At 42.9% G+C, this 14,183-nt stretch overlaps 1 protein-coding gene and 1 long non-coding RNA gene across 4 annotated transcripts in view; one reads left to right on the top strand and one right to left on the bottom strand.

Moving 5' to 3' along the window:
• Nucleotides 1–2,410: 2,410 nt before the first annotated feature.
• Nucleotides 2,411–14,183, bottom strand: part of LOC309371100 (rap1 GTPase-GDP dissociation stimulator 1-like) — a 35,719-nt gene continuing 23,946 nt past the window's right edge. For all 3 annotated transcript variants that reach the window (XM_081913677.1, XM_081913678.1, XM_081913679.1), the window contains 7 exons: nt 13,820–13,951; nt 12,640–12,774; nt 9,338–9,463; nt 6,599–6,738; nt 5,749–5,875; nt 4,929–5,057; nt 2,411–2,885 (listed from right to left, as the gene is read on the bottom strand). In XM_081913677.1, the coding sequence (XP_081769803.1) occupies nt 2,743–2,885; nt 4,929–5,057; nt 5,749–5,875; nt 6,599–6,738; nt 9,338–9,463; nt 12,640–12,774; nt 13,820–13,951 (932 nt within the window). In that variant the 3' untranslated portion in view covers nt 2,411–2,742. The remainder of the gene's footprint in view (nt 2,886–4,928; nt 5,058–5,748; nt 5,876–6,598; nt 6,739–9,337; nt 9,464–12,639; nt 12,775–13,819; nt 13,952–14,183) is intronic.
• Nucleotides 5,869–7,395, top strand: LOC309371187. Its single transcript, XR_014168852.1, has 2 exons — nt 5,869–6,118; nt 7,133–7,395. It is a non-coding gene; the product is annotated as an uncharacterized lncRNA (long non-coding RNA).

The raw sequence follows: 14,183 nt of genomic DNA, 5'->3' as shown, positions 1-14,183 counted from the left end.
ATAAAATAAACAAGACAGTATTGTAGATGGTAAAAATTAAAATTATTATTTTTTCTTAACTGCACTGATGATACTCACTGTTTGGATGGGGGCTTTTATCCATTTCCGCGGTCACACAATCAATCAATCAGTATCTGAGCTGGGTTCCACACAGTCACAAAAACAAATTAACCGAAAAAGCCTCAAAAAAAAAAAAGCAAAATAAATAGCAAAAACAAAAGCACTAAACTTAATCCGTCCCAGAAGCCCGTTTGACTTCCAAAATGTTCAAAAAACCGAGGTGCAGTTTCTGATTGGTGCAGGTGTCCTGGAAACAATAGCCAACAGCCGCATTAGGTGTTCAGCTTCCAAAAATCGTTTGAAAACCGGAACACACACTTATGGGTTTTCGGCGTTTGGGAACCAAGGTACCACTGTAATTTGCTAACACAGAGAAAAGCTGTTTTTACAAGATGATGGGATGCAAAACCATCTTACAAGTTGTGCTTCCTGGATGTTTTTGGTTCTCCGAAAGAGAGATGGTGACTGAAGGTGTTTCTACCTTTGTGATCCAGCAGTAGGACCTTCCTCAGGCATGTGTAAAGGCTTTTCTGTGATAGCTCAGATAACAAACTCCTTCCAGAGAGTGCCGATGAGCCTCTCTGCTTTATGTTTACTATACTCTCTTCCTGTAGTTGGGAAAAATGACTACGTGCTGATTTTGTTTTTAGGAAACAGTAGGATCCCTGCTTTCTGATTTATGTTCTTATGCCTGGACTCTTTTTCAGTTTGCCCCAGGTAATAAACTCATACCAGTGAACTCTGCATAACTTAAACCCCCACAGCAATCCATTTGGTGGCATGAAGTTTGAACAAAGGATGCAGGAGACTTGCAAATGATAATGCTTATAAGTCATATAGAGGAAAACCTCCATGTCTCCAGCTAGCAAAGAAGAAGCTATAATAGCCTGTGAGAGTTAAAGAGCCAGCAGGCAAATTCCTTGACTGATGAATATCAAGTAGTGCTGTGGATTTAGCAGCCAAAAAGACCTCCCCTTGGCACGTCTTTTGCTTGCTGGAAGGCATATTGGGACACAATTCCTAGGAAGCTTTTCCTGAACAAATTGCATTGTGCTGAATGAGAGTTGCACAAGAAAGATTTTTAATGGGTTGTGGATGTGCACACAAATGGCCTGCTTTCTCTCTTTTCAAGCTTGTCATCTCAAAGGTGCAACAATAGTGATGATACAAATTTCTGATTAGGAGAACACCTCCCCCCAGTTTAGAGGCAAACCTCAAACAAAAAGAATGTTTTTAAAAGTATCCTGCAGTTACATCTGCTCAGAGAAGCCAAGTATAGTGGTACCTTGGCTCTCAAATTTAATCCATTTGACTCCCGAAATGGTTTGAAAACCAAGGTGCACGGCTTCCGATTGGCTGCAGGAGCTTCCTGCTTTCCAGCGGAAGCCATGGCGAACATTCGGCTTCCGAAAAACATTCGCAAACCTGAACACTCACTTCCGGCATTCGGGAGCTGATTTGTTAGGGAGCCAAGCCGTTTGACTGGCAAGGTACCACTGGCAAGGTACCAGAGTCATTTGTCTGCACATACCCCCTGGTGGGAAGACCATGGGGTGGCCATGTGCCCTACTATACGAAGGACACTTCTCTAGCTGAAGTCTAGTTTAAAGTTGAAGAATCACGAGATGGGAGATCAGGGCATTGATGTTGCCCATCAGCGTCATGTAGAGAATAAGCAGCAACAACAAAACGCAAACACTGTGTGTGCGTGTGACTCATTCATTTAAAGTGGAATATTCCTCTGGCAGAAACATCTGGCAACCCCAAATGTGTCCAGGGGTTGCGGTCTGGGTCATCTTGCGCGATAGCAGAGCGCATATACGCCTGCCTGCCCTTCCCTCTTTGAACCCTGTTATTTCCTGCCACTTCTGGGTTTACAGCAATGCTCATGTGCATGATTGTGCACAAAGTGGCTCTTCCCAGGTCTTATCAAACATAGTTCTGCCCTTGCCCGTAAGGCTATTAGTTTTGACAAAGTTAGCAACCCTAGACAGCTTACAGGAAGGAAAACAGAATCTGATCAAATGCTGTAGGGAGATGATAGTGCTGATACATTATGATAGCTAATTGTTGTCATATTTTTTGGCTTTATTTTGCTGATGAAGGCAAGGGTTGCATGTTTGCTTCCTTGAGTAAACACGCACAAAACCAGAATGGCCTTTCTGTTACAAACTAGCATGTCTGGGAAAAGAGTTTGCAGGAACCAAACTTCCAAATGCTCAAAGATGCAATTCCTCCATTAATATATTCTGAAGTCCTATAGTTTTTGCCAGGGGCCTGTACATGTGCTTCCCCCATGATGGATGGATATTGTATTTGCACATGATGAGAGGGCGATCTGTGATAACCATTCCACAGTTAAACAAGTGAGTTTAATGGAGTCATTTCTGCTGGAATGCAAGGGAGAATAGGATTTAATCAGGATTTAGTGTTGTGGGGTGATGATGATGTGGACTTGGAAAGAGGCTTGTGTGAATATCATTTGCCTTAACATCCTATTCAAAAAAACCCCATCACCCAAGGCCCTTCAATATAATTTTTTTTAAAAAAACAACACACCAGCTCTAGCAATATTTTGCTTGGATGCTTGGACACAACAGATCAAACCTGATGTACTGCTTGTTAGCCAAGGCAGTAGTAAACCGCAGTAGCACGTTTTGTGCACTAAGTAGATATCCTCATTTATGGTTCAAAGAGGCGGTGCTCCTCATTCAGTATTTGAACAGCCATTAGCGCCTGTTTGGCTACATTACCATTGATGTGGCCACAGAGCTTCTCAAGGGTTTCTTTCATCTTGTCCTCTTCAGCCTCTTTCCGAAGGTCACCTGAAGGAGATCAAACATTTTAGCGGAATAGCTTGCAAAGGTAAAGGCTGAGCAAGCAAGCAGTGTAGTATATAATAGCTTCACCTTGCAATTTGGCTTCCTTGATTATGAAACAACAGCGACTTTAATGCACTGGATGCAATCTTGACAGTGGCTCAGCCCTCCCCCCCCCCGTGTTTCTTTGTGTGGGGTGAGGCAATATTTAAAGTAATATTTTGAGAGAATGTAGGTAACTGCTTCTAGTGGGGAACAACAAATTTTTGCCAGTTCTTTGTTTTTCCTTTATTTTGGGAGGGAGTTTCAGGCATACCTACCGGTACATTATTGCATGGCTAGTGTAAAGCATTCCCCCAACTAAGACTTTGTCTCAGTTGTCTGTTATTTTTAAACGGAGGTGAGGGGAATTACTCTGTCTTTCCAACATAGTCCTACTTTAGCTCCCCCCCCCTCCTTTCTTCATTTCAGATCACAGGCAGTTTCCATTTTTGCTTGTTAATATCAATGTTACTCCAATGTCCTTTCCCCACTTGTAAGTATAATTTTATCTTATATTCCGGAAAGGGTTGCCGAATCATAAACAAACCCTGGGCTTCTCTCTCCCCAACCGACTCTCAAGCCGAAGAAAATCTTATCTCATTTCAAAACTTTGATCCATGTAGCTGGTATATTCCAAAGTATGTTGTTGCAACCCTTTCCCACCACACGCCAATTTAAAGCCAATTAAAGATCCAAGTAAACTGAGAACCTCTGCTTCTTATTGGCGACGTAGGAGGGTTTCCAGCAGGGGAAGTACTGTTGCACTCACGCCTCCCTGCCTCCCACATGCCATGCTGGAGCAAGAGCCAGGTACCGGGACAAACTGCAAGTGAAGCCCATTGCCCCGTCCCTGGGGGGAATTTGCAAGGATGATTTACCCTCTGTCATCTTTGTTTTCCAATAATAATAATAATAATAATAATAATAATAATAATAATAATAATAATAAATAATAATAAATAATAATTTATTATTTATACCCTGCCCATCTGGCTGGGCTTTCCCAGCCACTCTGGCAAGCTTCCAACCAAATATTAAAATACAGTAATACATCAAACATTACAAGCTTCCCTAAACTGGGCTGCCTTCAGATGTCTTCTAAAAGTTTGGCAGTTGTTGTTCTCTTTGACATCTGGTGGGAGGGCGTTCCACAGGGCAGGTGCCACTACTGAGAAGGAACTCTGCTTGGTTCCCTGTAATTTGGCTTCTCGCAGTGAGGGAACCGCCAGAAGGCCCTCGGCGCTGGACCTCAGTGTCCAGGCAGAACGATGGGGGTGGAGACACTCCTTCAGATATACTGGACCCAGGCCATTTAGGGCTTTAAAGGTCAGCACCAACACTTTGAATTGTGCTCGGAAACGTACTGGGAGCCAATGTAGGTCTTTCAAGACCGGTGTTATGTGGTCTCAGCAGCCACTCCCAGTCACCAGTCTAGCTGCCGCATTCTGGATTAGTTGTAGTTTCCGGGTCACCTTCAAAGGTAGCCACATGTAGAGCGCATTGCAGTAGTCCAAGTGGGAGATAACCAGAGCATGCAGTACTCTGGCGAGGCCGTCTGCAGGCAGATAGGGTCTCGGCCTGCGTACCAGATGGAGCTGGTAAACAGCTGCCTGGGACACAGAATTTACCTGCACCTCCATGGACAGCTGTGAGTCCAAAATGACTCCCAGGCTGCACACCTGGTCCTTCAGGGGCACAGTTACCCCATTCAGAACCAGGGAGTCCTCTCCACCCACCCACCTCCTGCCGATGATCCCCCGCTGTCATGGGGGCTGCCTCCATTAAGGCAGGTGAGACCGGAAGCCATATTTAGCTGAATCATTACACATTTTACGATCTTAATTTACTTTGTGTTGATTTTGAGCATATTGAAAACCAACTGGGCGCAGAGAGATAATTGTTACCCCACACATCCATGCTGCGCTGTGGCTGCAAATTTCCCAGTATAAAATGCTCTCGCGTCATGCAGTGACAAATTCTGATTCATACTTATTGGGCTGAAATTACCTGAATTCAGGAGGCTACACAACAGACCTATTGAATTATATTTCACCTCTGGGCCTGTGCTTTCATCTTGGAGAAGTTTATGTATGTTCTGAACAAGCTTGGCCTCTTTAAATGTGTCTTTGATGATTTCTGCAAAGGAGATAAATGTTTAACTTAATAATTGAAATTATTTCCCCCCTCAAACAATTGCTACAAAGATCCCTAGCTGCTTGTAGACATGATTCCCTCACCCCCCCCAAAAAAACCCCTAATATACAAATAGGCTAGTCTTGAATTTCCTGTATTTGTTAAAACAGACTGCTCCTTTTCAAAGTTTTCACATGAGAAACATCCATGGGTGTTTATGACTAATGCTTGTTGGAGCTTTGTTCCTCTAGCCCTGGGAAACCAAGAAGCACTTGAGCTCCACAGGGACCAGCCCTCTTTTCTATAGGATTCATTTCTGCATTTCTCTGTCGTCATATAAATTTCCTCTTGCTCCCATTACACCTTGACGATGAAGCTAAGCACATCCTGTAAACAGCTCAGGCCACAGTAAATAGCTCACCTCACTAACTTGAATCTTGCTCAGCCTTTCTCTGCTCTTTGGCCTCGCTTGCCAGATCAGCTTCCTAGTGTCCTCTGCTTGCTTGGATTTCCACCCAGAAATTCTGGGCGGCACCAGCTCCTTCGAGAAGTGTCAAAAGGAAGTGGATAAAGTATCCAACAGCTTTATCTATTAAAGCCTGGGTAAGTGAATCAGGCTCTTTTGAATGGCCCACGTTTTGTTGAATGAATGCCCACTTAAAGAACAACATCTAGGAAATAAATGCTTGAATACCTAAATTGACCGCAGAAGCTATCGCCAAGGCAATCAGGGCTTCATTCTGCATTATGGCATGTTCACTGGTTGCCATAGAAACCAGGTGCTTCATTGCCTGGGCCTCTTGAATGGCTTTGACAACTTCCTGCTTACAAAACAACAAGAGATTGCTGAAGTCTGTGGTGATCCAGGATTTTGTTTTGGGGGAGGCGGGTAATTAGGAACAGAAGTGGTTATGGATAACACTTGAATAATAGACTCCATGGCAGCTCGCAAATTGATGAGAATTTTGTCTTTGTACATGAAAGAAGCTCAGAGTTGCCCCTCCCCACCAAATGTTTGGAGATGAAAGTCTTTTCTGAAGTAGCTATATTCAACTGAACATCATGTAAGTTCACTCGCCGTGACTGGAGAGCACTGTTCTGATTTCTTCTTAAGAACTGCTGTGATTCCTGTGTAGAATATATAAATCTATTTCATTGCCTGAGAACAGTGGTTGTGAAAATAGCATTGGCCAGTGGTTCCCAATTAGCTAATTATTGAGGACACCCCTTTTTTTCAAAAGCCAAGCTACGTACCCCCTACTTTTGAAAATTTTGATAACTCTATGGTAGTTAACTCTGCAAAGCAATTTTTAAATTTGTCTTCTTATAAAATAGGGGGGGGGGGGAGTGTCAAAAGCAGTTATTCCAGATGTGTTTCTGGGGGGCACTGCCAATTGTTGAGAATATGTTGTGTGAACATGCTCCCAGAACCTGTTTCATCAAAGGCAGCATAGAACCTGTGCTGCAACTCTCACTTTCAAAGTGGGACACAAAACACAAATTGATGAGACTTGAAAATGGATCAAACCCAACGCCTTTCGTACCTGAGAACAACTGTGACGCAAAAGTGATGCAAGCAGTCGGTTTGCTTCTCCGCAAACTCCAGCGTGGTCGTTTGAATTGCACCATTGCACCAGCCTGTTGAGCAGCACCGGATCCTGGCCCAGTTCCTCTGCTGCATCAGCTGAAAGACAAAGACTGGAGCAATATTGTGCGAAGTCTACAGTGAAGCAGCCAGCAATTCTCCCCTCTGTCCCTTTTACTTTAATTGTCAACTGCAGGTGGAGTACGCCTGGGTGAATAAAGCCTTTATTTGTTTCTGAGTTACACGTATTTACCACTTGGTGCCAGCATCATCAATTGTGATGGTTTGTGGATGGGCCATCACAGTTCAAGCACAACAGGCAGAACTTGCATATAATCTCAAATAAAACATTTTTTAATGGGGGAAATGTGCATTCAGGAAAGGAAGATGTGGCAGGTGGCATAGCATTTTTTGTTAGGACTCTAACAAGCCAATCACAGTTATACAACAGAGGTTAATTTGATCACTTGAATTGTCTCTTGTCTTTCTCAAGGTATTGTGTTGGAGAGGTGCTGGTGTTTGACAAAGATCTATCTCTGGACTGATATTCACAAATGAAAATAAATTGTTTGACATTGCAGTCATTAAGGGATAAACGTACACACGTGACCCAAACCCTGAAGACTCAGCTGAATGCAGGAACAATAATACTCTACTGGATAAAACATTCTCTGTGAGACAAAATGCAACTTCTGTCTGTGGAATTGTATCTGACAGCCCATTCACATCCCCCCAACCTAATAAATCTGCATGCGTGATTGGCACTAGTTTTAGGAAATATACGGTAACAATTGTCTCAAAAGAAATTTCATGTGCACATGTAATGGGTGGCTCAATTGTGGAGAGATGCGGATATGAGAACTGCTGTTGGTAAACAACCCCTTTTCTCTGTTGGTGCTGCTGAAAAACGATTAGCACCGAGGGTTCAGATATCTATAATTAAAAATGGGAACCTGCCGTTCTAAATTCTGCAGGCATCAACACACCCGGTGATTGTCACGGTAATGAATTTACACTAGATAATGCAATCAACTAATTTAGCAGGGACTGGTTAGAAGACACATGTTCACGGTAGTGTATTGTGCTGAGTTAATTAAGGTCAATGTTGGCTCATGGGTAAATAGAACAGACGACAATTAAGGTGGGAGGCTTCTGAGCTCACTGCCATGGAAGGGTACATCTTAGCAGGAAGTTGGGGTTTTCTTGTATTTGCTAGTTACAGTAACATACGAGCTTGAGGGTCTGTGTGCCAAAATTCTCTCATCCCAGGAGCCAGCAAGTGTTAAAAGCTAATCAAGCCGCCTCATTCTAATAGCCAAGATAGCTTCCTGGTGAGGTGATGGGGGATTAAGGGGCTCAGTGAGGAGAGCAAATGGGTGGGGGCCCTCCCTCAACAGAAAGCCAGAGAGCAAAGTTTGGCAGTGATGTGACCTGGAAGTAAAGCAGCAAGCCGGAGAATCAGAGCAATGTTTGAGTTCAGTTTGAATCCAAGGAAGAAACAAGACCCTTTTGGGGAGTTAATGCTGTGAACCCCTCCTTCATAGGCTCAGGTTGTGTTGCAATGGGACAGCACAGACAGCAGAGCATGAGACTTTTAATCTCAGGGTTGTGGGTTTGAGCCCCATGTTGGGCAAAAGATTTCTGCATTGGTTTGTCGTTTCCAGAATACCACTTTCCTTTCAGGAATCCCATTGGTTCTGCCTGGCCTGAGCACACCAATACTTCTGGGTGAGGGTGAACCTCTGCCTGGACGAGAGCCAAATACTACCACTGTTGGTTGTTCTGGATGTCTTCAAAGCACTTCCTTAACCCAGCATTCTTGCTTGTCCTTGGCCACAGTTTTGATGGAGGTTGAAGGAGGTTCATGGGAGTTAAGCAACAGCTGTGAGTGGGCTATTTGTGGGATCCGGGGAGAACATAGGCTCTTGGGTTCTCCTGTGTGAGGTGTAGGAGGGCATCTGCTTAAGGGAAATGGCCTGCTCATAATGGAACACACAGACACAATGTAGTGTCGGAATCTGCATTACGACCGAGCTGATAAAGCTCATCTTCCGGAATCGCCCTCCGACGTGATTAACGACCTGAGACTTTGATGAGACTCCAGGCACATTCCCATTCAGCAGAGAATCAAAGCACACAGTGATGAGATTTATGGCTACATCGCTATGAGTTTTATTACTAAGCTACGCAGACAGAAAACACATCCTCTCTCTGTGAAAGGCAGAAAGCAACTGAAGCAAACAAAGGAACAGGAAACCAATAGCGTCACATCCGTCTCCCATCTCCCGTGAGACTTCCAACAGTATGGAATGTGTGGAATGCAAAATAGAGTCTTGTGACTCCAAAGCACTGCACAGTGGCAAACAGAAACTAACATGTAGATGTGAGCCTTTATGGAGCCACCCCCTTGCAGCCTATTTCCAAACACTTGTCCTTGGAATGTAGCCCTCAAACTGCACTCTCCTTTGCATTGAATTGGTTATGCATCATACAGCTTAGTACCTTGACAGATATCACATCCATTGACTAATTTTAAACCTGCATTCAAAAAGGCCCTTCTGTCATTGGTTTGATGCTCTGAACTCGATCTAACCACACCGATAAGAACACTTTCCTGATTATTGCATAACAATGGTTCCCTTGTTTGCTATGCAGTCCTAAAGAGGGACTAGCTTGAAAGCTCTTTATATTCTCCTACCTTGACCGTCCACCAACATTCGTAGTGTCCCAAGAAGCTTAAACTGAACAGGAGGCATCTCCGACCTCAAAAGCATCTGGATACGTTGACCAACACCTTCGTCTAGCATCTGAACTTTGTTAGCCACTGGGAAATGGGTCAAAATGATCAGAATTACAATTGGTGATCTGGATCTCAATATCTGAATGACAAGTTGCCGCTAAGCTACTAAAGGCCACAGAATGTATAGTCAGTGCATGACAAAAATCAAGGTGTACAGCAGCTCTTTGAACAAAATGTTTTGGATTGCCTGCTAAAAAATCCTATTTAGATCTAGATTTCATTAGCACCAATATTTCAAAATATTTGCATCAACAAGGTAGTATGGACTTCATTTAGAAAACACGTGACTTCAAAAACAGAAAACATTCTAAACAGTTGTTCAGCAACCCATTGTGTTTCATTTGATCCGCACACTGACTTTTTATTAGCCCAAATTAAAGGGGAATAGGAATTCAGTATTCTAATACCAAATGAACAAATCCAGCATGAATCCAGCATTTTAGAGGAGCTGCAGTGACAGCTCTGCCATTATGGACAAGTCCAGAGACCTCCCTAATCAAGAGGGGGCGAGGACAGAAAAATACAATTAATTACAATTAAACTGATTAATTCTCTGACTAAAGCTCCAAATGACAGACCTGTACCACAAAATACAGCTTCAAGTGGGCCCAATTCAGATCAAGACCATGACACAGAAGGAGGGGAGGTTGACTGTTTTTCCAATGTCATTTTCCTGATGAAAACCCTCCACCCAGCAGCTATTTGTCTCTTTTGGGAAATCAGATATATCTGCTGATACATATTTCCAACTTGTTTTTTGTTTTGGATAGATTAAGTGACTTTGAATAAAAAACAACCCCCCACAATAAATGCTCTCCGTGCAACCTGAAGCAAAACAAAAACAAAACACAAACCCAATATTTTAAACCTTTGCATTCATTATTTTGGTTTGCATGTGTTTCCCAACACCTGTGCAAGAGTGCCATGCGCATGTTGATATGTTTAGGGAAGGGTTTCAAAAAGTTGCCAGCTGCCACTGCAGATATGGAGACAATGATGTCTAGTCAAAAGTTTAACTTCCGCTCTTAACGATACAGAACCTATAGGTGGTTTGACAAATTGTACCGAAAGACTACTGAGAAAGATAGATTGGGAAATATCCCAGTGGTCATAATCTTTCCTTCAAGATCAAAATACACTTCACCTGATAGGATATTTACATATCCCTCCATTTTTGAACATGTCTTTCTGCCCCCAAACTCCCCACACCAGGCTCCTTGAGTGAAGCAATTCCAGGTAATCATTAAGAGCAAACTTCCCTGGGAAGAGAAGTATCCAACCTACCAAGCAATTTCCGGACAGTCTACGTGCTTTCTTTCTTCCTAGCCTAGGGCAAGTGCAGCGGGCAGGCATCCCTTGCTGGCAACTTTAGAGTGCTGGGAATCTGACGGCTAATTAACTTGTTTGTAATTTCCTTGGGCTTCGCTAGCAGAAAGTTCAGACTGTAGGCCCTCGAGTGTGGAATGATTTTCAAAGAGAGCTCCCTGGGCAGGACTCTGAGGGTTTAATCAATTAATGAGGCCCCTTGCGTCTGCCCATACATTTTTAAAAATACTGTTTCTAATTGATTTCATTTCATGTTCAACTTGACTTTTTCATCTGTGGCTGTGTTTTTGCGTATTTCTTTTTTTAAAAAAAAAATAATAATAATACTGATATTTTAGCAAATCAACAGAGAATACAGTTTCAGCGAAAGACCCAGATGATGTGTGTTGTATTAACAGAGACTGCTTTGGTACTGGAATGGCTCAGATGCTTAATCTCTAGGGTTCAAGCCCCACATTAGGCAAAGGATTCCTGCATTAAAAGAGGTTGGACTTGATGACCCTGATGGTCCCTTCCAACTCTACAATTCTATGATTTTAAGGAAGGATGGGGTTGAAACCAACTGGGTGGAAAAAGGGTTGCTTTTTCTTACATGTTTTTCTCATCAAAGCAAACCGCTTCTGGTACGTTGGGGTTTTCTTCTCAGCTGTCACTATTTTGTGGGAGGGATTCAATAGCATACTAGCAAATTTGGGTTTGCACAACTAAAGTGGATAAAAGCTCTCTGCTGCGACAAACCATTTTTTAAATAAAAGGATGTTGCAGTAAGGAAACTGGTGGGGAAATGGACTAAAAGTTGTGGGGTAACGATTGATGGGAAGCTGTATAACCTCTGTACAAAAAAAAAATGGAATTAATGCTTAACAAACAATGGTGAGCATAGAAACTCTGTGCAAACTCAGGATGAATGCTCAATAAACAGGTTGTTTAGAAGTGACCACCTCCACCTCCAGACAGTGATGAAAACCAAATGTAACTAAAGAAAAATGGATGGGCACTGTGCCAAATAGGTTTGTCACCACAAAAAGCCTATTTTTAGACCAATATTTTCTTGAGCGAAATAACACCCTCCAACATTTTAAAGATAAAAGGGGACATTTGTATGTATTCTAGCGATCACCACCTTTGCTCCTTTTGCTGCTACTGAACATTGTTGAGGGTTCTTCTCTGCCCAGTTTGCCTTCATTACAGGAATCACATCCCATTGAAAAGTAAAGGATTCTCAGGTTCTCATTGTATATATTACAGAATAGCTGCGATTCATGCACCCTATCTAAGCTAAAGAAACACAGGAAGCTGCCTGTTCATCCATCTAACCTGGTATTGTCTATTCTCAGTTGGCTATGTTTCTTTAGGGTTCCAGGCAAACATTTTTCCCCCCATCACCACCTGATACCTGATTCTTTTACCTGGAAATGCCCATATTTTTATTGAGGACTTTCTGCATCCAAAGTATGTGATAGAATATGGGACTACAGTCTTTCTCCTTTGCAGGTTATGAGTTCTCAATGGAAAAAAAGTATTGTATTTGCATTTGTGTCCATTGATGTGCATTTACACGTACAGTATGTGTGCTGATGTCAATATGCCACCCTTCCAACCCCTGAGATTTATCATCTACATGCCAATGAGGTGGTGGTGGGTGGCTGGATCTGAAGAACTCCAGTGCACATATGTTTACAGAGAAAACTCCTTTCAAGGCATTCTCAACATCTCTCATCAAAGATAACAGATGGACAGAGTTTTACAAGGAACAGAGTCCAGGAAATAGAGAGTCCCACTCTCACACATTCCACTTCTGCCCTACCGCATAACTTTAATTTTAATTTTGTAGTTGTTCAGTTAGATAATTTGTGGTGCGACTTTTGTTGTACCTGGTATAGCAAGGTTTCGGAGAGCACTCAGGGCAGCATGTTGAACAGAGACATCTCCACTTTCCACATGTTGCTCCAAAAGGTCCAGAAGTTGATGTACGATTCCCAGCTGCACCATCCGCACACAGTTGCTGTCTTGAAGAAGCAGAGGAGAAGAAAGCTGATAATATAAACTTCCAACTTAATTCATCTTATTATTATTAAGTTTGGTGGCGCTGTGGGTTAAACCACAGAGCCTAGGACTTGCTGATCAGAAGGTCAGAGGTTCAAATCCCTGTGACAGGGTGAGCTCCCGTTGCTCAGTCCCCGCTCCTGCCAACCTAGCAGTTCGAAAGCACAAAGTGCAAGTAGATAAATAGGTACCGCTCCGGCAGGAAGGTAAACGGCATTTCCGTGCGCTGCTCTGGTTTGCCAGAAGCAGCTTAGTCATGCTGGCCATATGACCCGGAAGCCGTACGCTGGCTCCCTCGGCCAATAAAGCGAGATGATCGCCGCAACCCCAGAGTTGGCCACAACTGGACCTAATGGTCAGGGGTCCCTTTACCTTTACCTTACCACCCTATACCTGTGGATCTTAGGGCAGTTCCCAATATGAAATTACTACACACACACACATACACTAAAAACAAAAACATCAAAATAAGATTTTAATGACAATACTTCATATAGGACAACAGTAAAGCTGTAGATCAGTTCTGGTAACCCTTTCTCCTTTTTAAACCTTCCAGAGGTACCTGGAACTTTTGCCAAAAGCATGATTTGTGGCAACATTTCAACAGCAAAGGGGAAGATATTATTATTGTGCACTCTCTCTCTCTCTCTGTGTGTTTTAAACCTGCATTTTGACCAATAGATTTTTAATTCAGTAATGTTCATGCAAGAAGCTGGAGAGCTGATGTGGTTGCAGAAGTGGTAGCTTAAATGTCAACAGCATATAACAATAAGAGAAGTTGCATGCCGTCATTTGCAAGCACAAAACACCCAATGGATTTGTCTGTTGCGCTATGCTAAAAACGGAAGCTTCTGCTAGCAGAATGTTGTGCGAGCAGGCTGCCACGAGTGGATATCGCCGAATGAATTATTGCTTTTATTGATCTTAAGAAAAGCATCCTGGGAACTTTTTTGGGCTGAGCAGCAGGATAAAATGCGTTCAGTAAATAAAGTATATAGGTATGTTTACCATTCCTGGCAAAGTTAGCAATGGCCAGAGCCCCCGTCAGCTGTAACTGGGTGTGCTTGGATGCAAGCCATGTTCCAACACTCTGGTAGATAACACCATTCCCTTCTGCAAACAGCTGCTGCATGGATTCATCTGTAGTACAACAAGCAGAGAATTACTGATTGGATTATTATAGCTTTGTTTATTGCTGTGAAGAGAAGCACCTCTCTATGGGCTTTTCTGTATAGCCTGGTAGCTGATGTCTCTTGTGAATAGCTACTGGAGGTCAGGTGATAGGGTGGTGGCTAACACATCACCACAAACAAGGAAATGCATAATAATAAAAAGAGAACAAATATTTGCATACGTTGTTTTCTGTGTATGG

The sequence above is a fragment of the Podarcis melisellensis genome (assembly GCF_964234715.1).
Source record: "Podarcis melisellensis genome assembly, chromosome: 5".
In the NCBI taxonomy this organism is placed as follows: domain Eukaryota; kingdom Metazoa; phylum Chordata; class Lepidosauria; order Squamata; family Lacertidae; genus Podarcis; species Podarcis melisellensis.
The sequence above is the reverse complement of the archived record's forward strand: the minus strand, read 5'-3'. Positions and strand labels throughout refer to the sequence as shown.